Here is a 16617-nt window from a genome sequence, read left to right as displayed (position 1 = left end):
GATGTCAAATGACCTAAAGAAGGGCTTGTGTGCTCAGAAGCTTGTATCTTTGGTGTAATCATTTTAATTGGTCTACTGCAAAATATCGCCTCACCACAAATTTTGCTTCATTGGTAGTTAATGGTGTACTTGCAGAATTTGAAATGCCTGAAGACAGGATGGTCATTTTAGCAAGGATTGTCGGCTTAGGCCTAAAAAAGATCGCAAGAAGAGCTTATAAAATAATAGATTAAACCGCTTTGCAATTCTGTAGGTCTTGCCTTTGAAGACCCTTCACGAATGCTCATTTCAAACGGGTCATCAGTAATGAGCGACGACCACGGCCCGTTCTCAGCAGGAGCCCAACGCCGCCCTCGGAGCCCGCATTCAGGAGCCTGGAGCCACCCATCTGTGCCCACACGCGCCGAGATCACAGGGAGCCGCTGAGCCTCGGTTCGTTTCCAAGCCGTCCTGGAAACACTAAACGAGTTTTCAGGGGAAACCGCAAGCGACAGCTTTCCTCACGGCGAAAATCACGAGCCCCCTCCAGCCTCCGCTTGCGACACGGCGGCCCCGGGGGAGGAGAAGAGGAGGGAGGGGGGGCGGCGAGGGCCCGGGGTTGGTCCCCGGCAGCCCTCCTGCCGCTGCTGACGTGGTGCCAGGGACGAGGCTCGTTTCGGAGGGGAGAGGAGCTGCCAGAGGCTGGCAGAGGTGCGGCTGCCGCAGCCAGCGCCCGCTTCTGCTTCTGCTCCTGCAGCAGCCCCCCCATCCCTCCCTCCAGCGCTGCCCCTTCTCCCCCTCCTCCGCCGGCACCGGCCCTGGCTCTCCCCTTTCCACCCCCGGGCCTCGGAAAGGCGGAGGGAAGGGGGCCCGCGGGGAGAGCCGCCCGGCCGTGAGGGGAGAAGAGAGGGATGGCGGGGGCAGGCGGGGGCGAGGGGGCGGCGGCCGTTTCCCGCCTGCTTGGCGCACTGTGCCTCTCCGCCGTCGCCTGCTGTCACCTGGTGCACGGGAGGGAAACCGGGGCAGACTGGACCCTGGAGAAGGTGGGTCACGTTTGCGTTTCTCGGGCTCTTCTTGCCTCTCCACTTGGTTGCGGGGGCGGGTAGCACCTTCCCGGGAGGCAGGGAGCAGCAGCCGGGCGGTAGTACGTGCCCCCACGCACCCGCGCGGCGTGCCGGTCCCCGCCGGGAACCTCGCGCATCCATCCTGATGGGATCCTGCCTTGGGCGCGAATATGCCTTTCCGCTGTGGGTCACCGGCCCACCCTCAGCGCGGGAGCTCGGGGAGCGCAGGTGAGGGTGGGTAACATGGCTTCCCTCTCCCCCCGAGCTGATGGCTGGAGAGAACAAGCCTTCTTCACACGTTTGAAAGGTTAGCGATGCCTTTCACGCCGCCTGGGAGCGGGCAGCCAGCACAGTAAGCCTTGTCAGGGGCAGTTAGTGAGTTTAAGAGGAAACACAAACAGGACAAGAGGGATCAAAATCCGAAATCACATTCCATTAACATTCTGTCATACTCCAATTTTCAACGTGATCACGGTGATTCAGAGGACAGTGTCTTAGTTTGAGAAAACGGCTCTTCCAGCAGCGATGCACATTTATCTAGGGAAAACAAGTAGGGATGGTGTTGGTAGCTACTGCATAATTGTTTTGAAAGGATGTAATATTCTAATATGTTGTAGAGCCATACTATATTGGTTTTAATTCAAAATGTTGCATGAACTAGTGAAAAAAGCAGTCTCAAGATAATGTTTAATGAAACGGTAATAAGCAGTAAACCCCTGATTTCTCTGTGTAACAACTCTTAGTGGTCAATTATGAAACACTAACATAGTTTCCTTGTGAAGAACCAAACCACGTGCAACATGGGAGAGCACACAACTGCAAATTTAATTCAATTAAAGGGTTCAGGGATTTTCAAACGGAAAATATACTTTCAGGGCCCATCCCCAGGTGTTTGTAGAAGAGCTGAACTCAAAGTTCAGCCAGAACTGACTGAACTCCACTAATCCAGTACACCGTTCTCTTCACCAATAGATCAGAGTCCAGGACAAACTGGCAAAATAAAGCTGCCCTCATACGTTTCCACTCACTTCCCCTTAGTCATTCCCTTTCTCCTTGATTTTATTCAGTCCCCATTCAAATAAGTGTTGGTTTGGGTTTTTTTTGAAGGAAAAAAAAAAAAAAAAAGAGAAACTGTCATTCTGTTCTACTAATTGTATCTTACCATATATATATGATATCTATCTCATGTATAGACTGCATATCTGCAATATAATAGTTCTATAATATGCATAATACACGTATATATACATATATAAGAATACGTGAAGCTAAATCTTCAGTCATAGTAGTCAACATACAAGCGTGTAGGCCCAGTGCTCCTTTTTTCAGCCCCTTGAGCCACACCAATACACTTTACGTCATTCCATTCCAGCTAGTCAATCTACTTGCCAATGATGTAAGCAGGATCATCTAACTGCAGAACCATAGCATCTGAACTCCTCTGCCCCTGCAGACACTAACCAAGAACCACTTCCTCTTTTTCATCAAATTCTTGTCCCTTGACAACTTTCGTTCCTTCTCCCTAAAGGGATGCGTGAGCCAGAAGTTGAAAGTTGCACAGCGTACAGACCTTCCCCTCCTTCTCTCATTGAGGAGGAGGAATCAGGTCCTAAACTTAAGAGTTCTTAGAAGCTAACTTCCATTGGCCCCAAGCTGAAATATACCAAAATCAGCAAGGTAAGCATGGGCTACTTGTAGAAGTTGAAGTCTTGCAGTTTTATGCAGCTTAGTACAAAAGGTTTAGTGGTAGCCCTGTCATAAATACATTGTTCTGCCTCCCTGCTGTGGCCATGGAGGAAATAGAGATTGACCAACACTGTAATGAATGAGCCACCTACAGATCTCATTCTGCTTCTCTTTTATTTCATGACCACTTCTGTAATTCCTTTCACTTCCCAAATTTGAAGATATCTCTGTTATTAGAAATGGGAATTTATATCTCTTCTGAAGTGTTTTCATATATTTGTACTTCAGCAATAATAATGTTTCTTTGCAAAGTGATTCAATGACCACAATTACCAGGAATGCTCTATATTAGAACGGAGATGATTCCACATTCTAAATGAGCCCTTCACTTGTTCAACTGAAGGAGTATTTTCTGAACTTCCTTAATTAAATTGTCCTCCTACACTCTTCTGAAGTGCATAGCTTTGGACTTTCTCCTCTTACAGCCTGCTCCTCCTAAACAGAACAGCTCCCTGACAACATTTTCTCTTGTCTGTGCCTTTTCTACATTGGTGTAAATTCCACCATATTAAACGTTTAGTCTTTCAAAAGACAGTTTATGCATCTTGTACAATACAATTTCTAAATTTGTAAAAGTTCTTCTTTATATCAGATGAAATGTGATTTTTCTTTAACCCATGTCTAAATTTGCTACCATTAAAAATTTCAACTGCACATCCTAAAATGTGGTGTCCTTATAGTCTTAAAATGCAGCTTTAAACTTAAACACTATATTAAAATTGGCATCATAGGATTCAGTGTCTTTGTGTCTCCCCTCTACTTAATTTCACTAAGTAAACTGAAGTGGAATTAGAGGAAGGTCCACACGTAGATAAACAGCTAGCAAAAGAGAGAAGGGCAGAATTAAATGCTTACAGTGAAGTCTAGAAAATATTTGTGCTTGCACCTGCTTTGCTCAGCACACAAATAAATGAAGTAGAAAAGATGACAAATAGTGAGGCAAAAAACATTTTTTAACAATATTTGTCAGTCAGGGTAATTAAGGTAACAGGTCATTATTACAGGACTGCAGAAGATCTCCAGGTCAGTACACTTTCTGGCCCGGTAATGAGTTTCAGCAGTCATTTCAGACAAATGTGAAGTGACGCACAGGAGTGAGCGGGAAAGGAAGGGCAATGGTATTTTTATTTTTTGTTAATGTATATGATGATGCAGTTAGAGTAAATACATCTGTGAAAATGTCAGTTCAATGCAGCAGCAGCCCAAAAGCAAGTCAGTTGTTAAACAGTTTTAAGAAAGGAAAATAATAAAATAGAAAATGCCATTATCCTCTATCCTGACATTATCCTGTACCATCATCTCAAAAAGAATGAGGTAGAGAGGGTACGCTGAAGGACAGCAAGTCTGATCAATCATGTAAGGCAGTTCTGATCAAAGAACAAATAAACAGACCAGGATTTTTCAGTGAGAGGAGAGGAGGAGAGGGAAGCCTCTATGATAGAAATAAGGAATGGATATGATAGGAGCATCCTATGATAGTGCCTAAAATAGGAATCTATAAAAACAGGAGTGGCTCAGGAAGTTCCTAAGGAGACAATTGCTGGCGTGTGGGTAGGTTCAAATCAGGTGCCGAAAGGGGCATTTGAGATGTCCTTGGGGATCCCACCTGGCATTCAGCTACCACTCCAGAGCAGCACAAGGCTCTTGCACATCTTTTGACATGCATTTGCCATGCCCATGAGGATGTCTCAAGTATTCTAGGTCACCTGAAATAGCTCTAAAGGTCCATGCTTAGGCAACAGAAAAGAAGCCGCTTGGGAGGTAGCTATCACTACTAGCTGTTGTGGCAGGAGACAAGCTGACAATTCTGAGGTTAACCCATGTGTCACAAAGCTGACGTATACCCCAGCTAGCCCCAAATGAGCTGCGCTATGCTGTCTAGTCACACCAATACCACCACTGTGGGCAGAGCCCACAATGACACAGCTTCACTCTTTCTAGCACTGAGCTAGCTTATGCATTTCTTTGCAGTACTGCACCTCATAATGTAGACACAGAATAAACTAAATATTATTACTACTAAAAACAAAGCTTCTGGTGTTTGTCTCAATGGAAACCTCATTTGAAGGTGGTATAGTTGCAGACATGACTGCATGTATGTAGAATTAAGATATTAGAAAAGAGAGAACCCAAAAATGTCAATAATTTTTGAGAGAAAAACTTTTAAGATTACTTTTTGTTGTCAGTAAATCAAAATATCCCAATGTATCCCATTTACTGTAATTCTGAAGAAAACTATGGTTAAAAAGGTCTAGTAATAGTTATAGCTATAGCAATCTTTCCCTTTTTCTCCTTTCTATAGTATTCTCACCAACCAAGAATTTTACATTCCGACACTATTCAAAAAGTTGCAGCAAACACAGATGTTTCTGAGATGTGGGAGAATGATTTGCGCCCTATCCTGATAGAAAGATACTCAGGATCACCAGGAAATTATGTCGTACGACAGGTAAGACAACATTTCCTGAAAACCTCTAAGAACATCTATTATTTGTATTCTGGTAGTGCCTTCAGTGACCACTAAAGGGACAGACACATTCCTTTCATTCTGTAGGATGAACTCTGTCATTGTTCAAGTCTAGACTGCATAGAGCCTACATGACACAGCTTACACTTTAGCTGACATTATTTCCCAGGGCTGCACAGCACAATGAAAAAAAAATTAAGTTAAAAAGAATTATTTTAAAGTTTATGTTTTAAATTAAAAAGCTCACCTCAGGTTTGGTACCCAAAGTACAACACAACAGTTGTCCTTTCCCTCACACATGCAGGCTTTTGGTCACTGGTTCAAATCCCCTGGAACCCTACACAGGTATGAAATAAATGATACTCCCCTGCCCTTTTTCTGGAGAGGTCCTGTGCTGTTACACTCCCCTGTAGTGTTGCCTCAGACAGGTGTATCAGCATGAAAAGGGATTGGGGGGCCCAAACGCTCAGGCAGATGAACTGGTCAACATGACAAAGTGCAGCACTGGTCCAAGTACCACGCTAGCTCCGCTGGCCCAAGCACAGCAGTGCGTGAATGCTGGGCTAACATATCCAGATTGCACCTGGCCCCAAGCCAGTAAAAGCTCCAGCACATTGTATTTGAGCCACAAGGAGTTACCACACAACTGGGTTGCTGCCCTGTCGGCACCTCTGCTCTGCACTCACAGCGTGGGCATCTTCAGGACTGTGTGCCATGCTGGCTCCGGATTACATTAGCCAAACGGGAGACTAAACCAGTGGTACAGCTGAGTTTACCAGAAGACATTCACAACATCTCAGTAGCCTTCATCTACCCTTTAGGCAGTGACTCAACAGCTCCAAGATAGCCCTAACTACAATAAGTTTATTTGCCACTCTGCAATTGGTAGATGGGAAAAATGCAGCTTTTGTATGCTTTGTGTGTGTGTGTCTGCATGCGCATGTCTCTGTAGATTTAGTTCTGTGGTTTCTTTAGTGATACCCTGGAAGACAGCCAAATGAAAGGGGAAAAAGTAAGAAAAACAAAAAAACAGCTGAGCCTAGGCTAGAAAACCACAAATCATGTTCAAAACAGGATCATCCTGTTACAAGGTAACAGCATGTACTAAAGTAGACCCCCACCAAAGGAAAAAAAGAAGAGTCCTCCATTGTCAAAGCACAATGGAGTTTGAAATGGATGACGTTTCTTTGTTAAGACACAGAAAAAGCGCCAGACTCCTTTAAGGGAGAAGGCTAGTGCCAGTCATGGCTAGTGCACACTGGGAACTCCATCCAGGCTTAGATATTCCCCTTAATTGATAACAGACGTCCTTTGCTCTGCCTACAGATAGCAGATAGACCATACAATGCCATAAAAGCTTTCAGAGGGTGACCACAAACAAAATGGAAGTTTGTTCTAGCACTAAAACTTATGGCAATATTCCCACTGACTTCACTAAAAGCAGGACAAGTCTTCAAAGTCTATTTTCTTTTTTTCCCCTTAGAGGCTTTTCCTAATGTTTATTTAAAGAGAGAGGAATCTGCCTTGAAGAAGCACCCTAGGGACCCATAAAAATAAGCTTCTCAACAGAGATGGCCCTTTAAATAAGAGTTAGCCAGAACTCTGTACTAAGTATAACTGGGGTTGTTAGAGGTATTCTTTTTAGGTAGGAAAACACCTAAAATGAATGATCTCTTTTATAGATTCACTGTCTTAATTTTTATCTTCACATGAGCTACACTTACAGGATTTCATTTTTAAAACATCGTTCTGAAATGTTTAATTCTTTCTTTAATTTACAGGAATCAGACTGTCTCTTACAGCCTTGTAAACAACTTATGTCACTTGAAAGGCAGATTTCTCATGGAAGCTAAAAAAATTTAAAAAAAAAAACAACCCCACACCAAACACACACAAAAACCCCAGCATTTTTTTTTATACTGCTGTGGCATGTATGCATGGTAATTGTCAAAATAGCCACACCAAGTTCTCTGCAGCCAGTTTTGACTTTTAATTTAATGACACAACTGAGTGTAGATTTGAAGAGGTAAACATTAAAGCTGTCCTGGTTACATCTGAAAAAACAGTGGCCTGGAAACTTCAGAGATCAAGCTCTTAATGTGTCATATTAATGGGCAATCATTCAAAGCACCCTCCGACTCCAAAGACAAGAGACAAAAGGGAGAAATGAAAAGCAAGTGAGCCAGTCAGAGGCTAAGGTAGCAAAGATGTTGCTTGTTTTATATAGTGACACTACAGTTTTTGCTATAAAATTTATCTTTTAAAAATACCATGAACTTACAGAAATAAGCTTAAGCACCACTATTAATTAGCTAATGACAGTTTGTCTGCAACATCTTTCTGAAGCAAGCAATATAAATCTGATTTTTTTTTTTTAATTGTAGCACATCAAGCGCCGTCTTCAAAGATTACAGGCTGGTTGGGAAATTGAAGAAGATACGTTTCAGACATATACACCATATGGATATCAGACATTTTCAAATATTATCAGCACCCTTGACCCCTCTGCAAAACGCCATCTAGTGCTTGCTTGCCACTACGACTCAAAATTCTTTGGACAACAATGGCAGGAGAGAGTGTTTGTAGGAGCAACTGATTCAGCTGTGCCTTGTGCTATGATATTGGAGCTGGCACGTGCCTTGGATAACAAGCTTCAGTTAATCAAGGTAGTTTGCTTCTTCCATTTTCATTTGTTTTTGCAATAGCAATAGGCCTTAGGGCACTTCCATGTTCTCTCCCACAGCCTGCGTGTCTGATTCTCTGAATGCTGTGCCAAACTCCTATTGACTTAAAGAAGAACAGAACAGAGATCTGTATCTACTACTTTAGAGTACATTAGCACATTAAAACTTCTTATGCAAAGGGTGGCTATCTAAAAATTATCTAATAAATATATACTATATAAAAATAACAATTTATACATTAATAATACATGCTTCATAGACACAGCAGCGAGATATTCTACTTTCTATCTGAAAGGCACAGAACCCTTACTCAAGCTCCTATCGTATCCAGTAACATCCAGGGTCATTGACAAAGTTTTGTTGCTTTCCGAGTCTTGCATTTTTGAAATCTCTCAGTTGTATTCTGTTTTGGGAGACGGATGAACTAATTGCTCTACAGGAGAGTTACACTCATATCCCTCCATCCCTTAATGATTTCAAGTTTTTCCTCTTGTTTTCCTTTATCAATTTGAATAGTTTATTTATGAAATGAGTGATGGCTGAGTACAGGAAAACAGCCAAGTAATAGTATAGTATTATCAATCTGTGTTACCTATGCTATGAAAATCCACTTCAAAGTGCTGCCATTGCTGGGCACAAAAATCTATTGATCCTATAAACTCATAGGATTAGAGATTCATGAGTGCCATCTACTGGTTTGGTGTTTACTATTTACAGAAGAATACTTCTCATACACTAACAGAGCTTTCACAGGAAAAGGTCTCTCAAATGCTTTACAACGTGTCAGCAATACACTCAGCTCAGGTACTAAGATTACTTGTCAGCAGTTGTTTCCAGAAACTGATTTGATGCCTTCTGACATTAGAATATTTAAGAATTAGAAGATTAAGAATATGCCGATGTTTTTAGTCACAAAACAAAGCACTCCTGTAATACATATGCTTTCATTTAGAAGCTTCATTTAGAATAAATTTGCCTGATGGTTATTTATGGAACAACCTGCACACTGACTTGAAGACTGGAATTTTTCGCAAGTAATGCATCATTTTTTGATTAAATTGTTTTATCATGTAAGATGACAGCATTTGACAAAAAGGCAATCTAATTACTTTGCACAGGTTACCATTTGTACAGTCTGTTAAAATATACTTTGGGATCCATCTGCTTAATACATTAGCTATGACCTTTTTGCTCTGCTCATAGTAGCATAACAGACTTGTTATGTTTTCAGCCAGATCTATTTATACTTTGACTTGAAGCTGTGATTTTTATCTTGATGTTTCTCCAGTTATGTAGATTAAGTTTAAAATTAAAGGACAAAGAGATGTCTCTACATTATTCAGACCTGGGAATGTGTTAAACAGTAATAATAATAATTAGAAACAGAACTTTCTAAAATTCAAGTAGCATTAATACCGTTTCCTCCAGAATGTAATGCAAAATGACTGCTATCAAAAGAGCTCTGTCCTGTGCAAAGGACAAAGGGCAGCAAAGCATTGCCATTAGAGAAATCCATATATCGCTGTGAGTATAATCAATATCATCTTGCCTACGTGAGCAACATTTTATAGAAGTTTTCCACTACTGTTTATATTGGATCAGCTCCAGCTAGTTGGGAGTTGTAGCCCATACAGGACATGACTGTTGCCAGTGACCCCACCTTTTTAACCACATCATGCAATTTCACTTGAAGTAACATTAATTCCTAGAGGGGTTAAAATATTTATGGCAACTGCCAAGACTACAGTTCCCAAAACTGTTCATATAGTGGAACCAAACTGGGTTTAGCCATGTTGTAGATTATTAGGAAACACTGCCAGTGCAAACAAGTCTTCGGTTAGTAAACAGAGAGAGAAAAAAGGCTCCTTCTAAATTGGGAAGAAAGTCGACACAGATGCCTCCTTTGTGACCTTAAATACATTAATCATATATATTCTCAGTTCTTACTGCTGTGATATTTTTGGTTGTTGAAAGGGAAGGGCGTATCTACTCCACTCTCTGTGCTTTGGTTTTAGGGTAAAGTCACCTGGGTGGTTGCGAGTCCCCCTGAAGGAAAAGAAATGGTCATTCTTCTCATGACTGACTGCTCTTTGTCCCTCAAAGAACCTTCAACTTTAAAATACATAATTCACCTCCACTGATGCACAACGGTAGCAGAGATATTACTCCTTTGTGGCGCTATCAAGTAATAATATTAGTACTCACATCAGGTGTTGTTGCTAACATGTCTCCTCGTTATTTGAGATGATGTTTCCACTACCTGGTTTTGCAGACCTGTCTCAACATACTCGGCTCATGTCCACTAAAGTCAGAAATGAAACTTTTAACCAGAACCAAAGTGATACCAGACTGGAGAACGTGTCACTGTGCTAGATAAATAATAATGACTGATCACTACCACTATTACACCATAACCTGTGTTTAACAGCCATAGGAAGGTTTGCATAAGGTACCTTGAAAATACACCCCTACTGATATTGCTTATATGACTACAGTATTTGTCCTTTATTTAATGTGCTAGCCAGAATCAGTTATGTTACTTTTAACTTCCTCCAACAGACCAGCTCAACGTCAAGACCAGACCTTTCACTTCAGCTCATTTTTTTTGATGGTGAAGAAGCCTTTGTCCGGTGGTCCTCTTCCGATTCCCTCTATGGCTCTCAACACTTAGCTCGAAAAATGGTATCTACTCCACATCCACCTGGTTCAACAACCACAAATCAGCTTCAGGGCATAGTAAGTGGCTTTCACCTCCCTAATGAGTAATAGTAAATTGCATTTTTTTTAATCTTTAATTAGTAAGTAATTGGCCAAATTCCCAAGAAACCACAAACCCCACCAAAGTTAAAGGAAGAAGCAGACTTGTGGAAATTTTATGAGATGTGATAAAATAGCGAGTTGGCAAAAGCTTTTCAGGTGAATCTGCTTAGATCTTCTCCATGCAAGTATGAGGAGGAGTCATAGAAAAATCAAAATACACAAATGTATTAGAATATAAACTAGGATACCCACCTTCTTCAAGAGAGATAATTCAAAGTGATTAGGAAAGAGCACAGACATAGTATCGGTCTATGAAAAAATCTCCCCTAACTCAGCGTGAAGCTACAGCAAGCTCTGTTTCCCTTTGATTCCTACTAACATTCCGGTTGTCTGCTCCCTTCTCCCTACTGCCTTCTAGTTTCCCTGCTCACTGCTGAGACACTTTTCTTCTGTCACTGTATCTTGTGACTCATAAAATGTCTTTCCCTTGACAGACTTTGTTGTGCTCTGGGGAAGAAGCAATTTCCTCCTCTTTCTCCCCACCTACCATAGCTTTTCTTTTAAAGGGATAGAACACATGAACTGCAAACAAAGCGATGCAGTCTGCTTCAGCTTGATGAACAGAGAAATGGCCTACCATTTTCCTCCTCAGAAAGACAGCAAAATGCATCAGATTGGAATTGGGTTCTGCTAATGAGTTCTTCTCAGGCACCATGGTAGAAAAGTCAGATCTTTGGCCAGAGCTTTCAAAGACCTAGTAGTCATGGCCTATACAGGAACCAAGAAGTTTCATTGCTGCTGCTGCTGTTGATGGTGTAAAGAATTCTGTATTAAGGATTCTTTCTTCTGTAGGACCTGCTTGTACTACTGGATTTAATTGGTGCACCAAACCCAGTCTTTCCCAATTACTTTTTAAACACTATTCGATGGTTTCAGAGGCTTCAAGCAATTGGTAAGAAGAGGGGTATGGGCTTTGATTAATTTGAAAATTTAGTGTGTAGTTTCTGAATGTATTAAGTCCTGTAAATCAGACTTTTAGATTACTTTTCTGTTTTACAGTTATAATATTTAATAATGTAAATGTTAAATTTGGTGCATCTTAAACCTGTACAAAGATTTTAATATTTAATTAATAAAATACCTGAGGAAGATTCCCAGACACTTGGAAGCCACGAAACAGATTCTATTACTGATTGTCATTCTGCGACTCTTGGGAACTGCTTCACTTCTGTGTTTTAGTTCTCACTTCTGTAAAATGACAGTAATAGCACCAATCTGGAGGTCTTCTAAGTACTAAACAAATGCAAAAGACAGTCATCAACTTCTTTTTCTTCTTTGATGGAAAAAGCTTCCATGTGAGAGGAAAAATAATTCAAATGTGCTAACAGGCTTCATATTGTCCAAAAGTCGTAATAATCACTTTCATTGTGAATTACAGAGCAAGAGCTACACAACATGAATCTGTTGAAGAATCACTTTGTTGAAAGGCAGTATTTCCAGACTATTTTACATCGAGGCTTGGTTGAAGATGACCATGTTCCATTTTTATTAAGAGGTACCGGAAGCTCTTATATTTTAAAATATAAGTTCAGTAACAAATGCATCATTTAGTGAATGAGCAAGTACATTTGAGCCTGTTTTTCAAGCTTATTTGCCCCAACTTGAGGCTTCCAAATACAACTTTACGCAGGCCAAGAGTCACAGCTTTGAAAAACATACCCGAACAAAAGCACTGATAAAACATACCCATCGTCATTTTGCATAAGCACAACTCCAATGGCACAGAGATAATGGAAATTTCTGTCAGCAGTAGCGTCCTACAAAGATAAGCAACTCTGATCCGGTGGGATATCACTACATACCACACTAGCCAGCTAGTTACTATTTCTAGGAGCAGTGAAAAACTCAAGGGTCATATCTTCAAAGACTACAAAAATCTCTAAAGATCCGTTGTCAAAGTTACAGTAATGCTCACTATTACCTGTTTAAATTTGAAGGTACTGACTCCTGCAAAAACTCACATACTCAAATTAGACATCCTCATTCACTAAAGAGAATGGAGATTTCACAACTGTCAGCTTGAGGGGTGTGAAAGGTACACAAGAGTAGCCAGCAGAAATAGCAAACGACAATATGCCTGAAATCCCTCCTGGAATTAGTCACAAACCTGAAACTGGGATTCCCTACCTAAGCATTTCTTCTGGCAAACACCTACACCATGGCCTCTTACCCTGCGTTCATTCTTTTCCTTTGGGATGCAATCAAAGAAAGGGAAAGCAGTTGTACTAGTGCTGCCACCTTGTCAAGCTACAGGTCAGTGATTAAAGCACTTGTCCAAGTTCAAGATGTGGATTTGATGTCCTTCTCGGTTCAAGCACTCAGCAGAGCATCTTCAAAACTAAAGTGGGCCAAAGAAGGGCAGTAGATATAGTAAACTCTTCTGGTTGAAGTTTTCCACTGCACAGCAAGGACTACAAGAGTCACATTGCTAGAGAAGAGTTAAGCAAAAAGGAATGTAACACTAGTTCAATGAAGAGGGTATCTACCTAGGAAACGAGGGAGGCGTTTTCATATCCAGCCCCTAATTTTACCATTGCTTATGCTCTGTTAACTACCGAGTAATATAAAATGTGCACACAGCTCTGGAAGCAGGCACAAGAGCAGCTACACTTCTCCACCACCAAGTGAGCGCGCTCTTCACTGAGCTATGGTTACTGTCTCCTGCTCAATGGCTCTTCAGCTCCATGAATCTTTAATTTTTCACAGCAAAGCAGGGCCTGGGTCCAACAAAACCAACACAGCCACCATATGCACGTCCAGGGATATAAAAAATCCTACATAGGAGAACCTGATAGAGGAAAACAATGACCACACCTCAAAACCTTTTCTAATAACGTGATTAACACCTAGTGAAGAAAATAGATTCCCCTTAGTGGTATGCAGCTGAAAAATGACATAGGAAAAGCAGTAAACCAGGAAAGAGGCTGGAGAGAAACAATGCTCCACCACTACCCCCAAAAAGCGATCAGGAAGCACAAGGCTGATTTAATTCCTCTTTTACTTAAAAGCTGCAGTATGTATAGGTGGCTTGATGTATATATATACATGCAGTGATACAGATCCTTTCAAGTGGAAGTTCTTTTATCTGAGCATAACGGTGCTTCTATTTTTACAGAGTAAAAATAGAGACACCCTATTTTGCCATTTATGGAGAGCACTAAAAACTGCTTCAAAAAAGTGCTCAATCTTAACACTGTCAGAAGAACATGGTAATCAGTTTAGGGTTTGGGGAGCTGCATTAGCACCCTTCTGTAGCTCCTACACACAGTATCAACAACTACAATGCAAAGGATCTCAAAAAACCCCCAACACAAAAAACAAGTATCACAGAAAAAACTACTAGCTACAGGTGCCTTAAAAAAAAAAAAAAAAAAGAGGGAAAAGTACTCAAAGGAAAGGAAGGTGCCCATTTCAGGAAATACACAATGAAATGGATGGGCTGCAGTCACAGGCTTCAAAAAAAGAGAAGATAAAAGGAAGTTGCAGTGACACACACTCCTCTACAAAGTGAGCATATTGAGCAGTTACCTGACTCTGTTGCTAAATGGCAACATATCAATTGGCTTAACAGAACTTCTCCAATATTTCTTCTCCAAATTTCACTTTCCTCCTTATAGGGGTTCCAGTGCTACATCTGATTCCATCCCCTTTTCCGGCAGTATGGCATACCATGGAGGACACAGAAGAAAACCTTGACAAAACCACTATTGACAATCTCAGCAAAATCCTGCAAGTGTTTGTACTGGAATATCTAAACCTGTGATAGACAAAATGGCAACAAATCATACTCCATTTTAAATACTGTTTGCCCACCTTCACATTTGCTATTTAATTGCATTGGACAGCACTAAAGCGAAGCAAAATATAATGACAGCTCTTGCTAGACTGATTGTTGATTCAGCTGTTCCTGACCCAATGTTCCATGTAGCCAAATAAGATAACATTAAATAAGAATCAGTTATCAGTTGCAGCCTGGAAAGAATTTGATCTTTCCATGCCTTACCTCTGAATAAAAAAACCCAGAATTTTTCCACACTGTTATAACTGTCTTATGTCACATATTAAGATCCCAGGAGGGAACGCCTCCTGACTTCAGTGTTAGCTACAGTTTTTACAAGGCATGACCAACTTGTGCAGTGTTCAGCAATGGAAATTTAGACCACATTATCAAAACAGGTCATACTAAAATACTAAAAAAATCATACTAAACCAAACTTCTACTTTGGGGTGAACTAAACCACCTCATTGTGAAATGAGTTGCTAGACCTCCTGACACACAGAAGGGATTTTTGATCCTCCCTGCTTCCTCTCCTCCTTCCCCTACAAGGAAAGCCACAAGGGCTCTTGTCTGCAGACAGCAGGCCACCAGGAAACAGAGAAATAACCCAAATTCAGTTTTCTCCCTGTTGTTTGTTGGATACTTTTTGATGGAGAAAGGTGGTGGGGAGTGATGCTAAGAGGAAGGTATGTGGGGGTTTCCATCATGTTTTGACTGCAACACAGGAGATATAAACAGAAGAGTAGGTGGTGTGCGCGAGCAACGCCCCAGCACACACCACTAGTTCATGTGAGAATCATTCACAATTTGACTCAAAATAAAAAAAAAAAACCTGCTGTTTTTAATACAGATTACATCAGAAGTAATCCTGCTAGGAAAGCAATCACTTTAGAAACTACAGTTTTATATAAATATAATTTTAAATGCAAAGTGCTATCTATTAAAAGTAAAATAAGTATGAGAGTCAGAAGCAAGAAGACAGTTTAAGCACCAAGAAGTAAGGACAAGCCATAGCCTATATCAGAAAAAGATACTCACCAGTTTAACAACCCTGTGCTTTTACATTCCTTACTGGAATTATTCAATAAATTTAGTATAACACTCTAGCAAAAATCTAGCCTGGAATGAAATCAACAGAAGCAGCCAGAAGAACAGTATTCAAAAGCTACCTACAGAATTATGGTTTCCGCTGGTGAGAAAAAGATGAGAGCATTTGAAGGGGGGGTGGGAAATCAAGCTGGTAGAGGATGAACTGAGAAAAAAAAAGCCAGTATTTTACTGCTGTGAACTTCTTCCATTAGAAAGTTCTGTCCTGGGCAAAGAGATTTAAAAAGGAAATAAGCTATGGAGTTGTAGGCATGTCAGATTTGGCCTGTATTTTACCATTTTCCTAAAGCAAATATTTCTGAACCTAAGACAACATTTACATACATATTTTAAAGTCGCAATAGAAATACGTATTTACAGCAATGCAAATTTGTAAAGTTTTACTATTACGGGACAGCCTGAAAATGAAATTCAATCTGGTTTTGCTGCTCAAGGTGAAACAAAAGCATTTTATGTTTTCCCATCACTTCAACATTTGTGAGAAATTTTTCTATTTTTGCATGCAACTTCTGAAATAGAATACAATTAAAATTCTAAAAATTGGACAGATGTGTTTATTTTCACGTATTACTGAACATCTGTGTAACTACATCAAAGCTATTTGAACTCTTTGCTATCATATTCTCCTCTACTTCAGCCCATGAGAAAACATTCTAAACTACTAAATTAAATCTTCTGAAGTTTGAATACTCTGAGCAGTATAAAGCACCTACTGCACCCTCCTAAGTGGTGAAAAAAGGTAACAAAATGGCTATATACAGAAATATTAAACATCACTTTGTGTGGCTAATTTCATTTTTACAGGTGAACTCTTGTGGTACTTCATACTTTGCAGGGCCTCTGAAAAACGCTTTATGCATTTGCAGTGTGCCACTCTGCTTCTTCAATAATTTGAAAGTTAACTTAAAATAGGCTTCATTGTGAAATATGGGATCAGAGGGTTGTTATAACTGGGAAAAGCCTAATTTTTAA

The 16617-nt window shown here is 40.6% G+C and overlaps 1 protein-coding gene across 1 annotated transcript; it reads left to right on the top strand.

The window, feature by feature from the left end:
- The first annotated feature begins 590 nt into the window (after positions 1–590).
- Positions 591–16190, top strand: QPCT (glutaminyl-peptide cyclotransferase). The gene is made up of 7 exons (XM_072856542.1): positions 591–1022; positions 5092–5238; positions 7641–7922; positions 10500–10676; positions 11553–11652; positions 12139–12255; positions 14378–16190. The coding sequence occupies exons 1-7, from the start codon at positions 891–893 to the stop codon at positions 14521–14523; spliced, it is 1101 nt and encodes a 366-aa protein (XP_072712643.1). The 5' UTR covers positions 591–890; the 3' UTR covers positions 14524–16190.
- Positions 16191–16617: the final 427 nt, after the last annotated feature.

The sequence above is a fragment of the Ciconia boyciana genome, chromosome 3, assembly GCF_034638445.1.
Source record: "Ciconia boyciana chromosome 3, ASM3463844v1, whole genome shotgun sequence".
NCBI classification, from domain to species: Eukaryota; Metazoa; Chordata; class Aves; order Ciconiiformes; family Ciconiidae; genus Ciconia; species Ciconia boyciana.
This window is presented reverse-complemented; position numbering and strand designations above follow the sequence as displayed.

Coding starts and splice junctions, on each gene's coding strand:
- QPCT (XM_072856542.1), top strand. CDS start 891: ATGGCGGGGGCAGGCGGGGGCGAGGGGGCGGCGGCCGTTTCCCGCCTG. Junction 5,239..7,640: donor GAAATTATGTCGTACGACAG/GTAAGACAACAT, acceptor TTTTAATTGTAG/CACATCAAGCGCCGTCTTCA. Junction 7,923..10,499: donor ACAAGCTTCAGTTAATCAAG/GTAGTTTGCTTC, acceptor TTCCTCCAACAG/ACCAGCTCAACGTCAAGACC.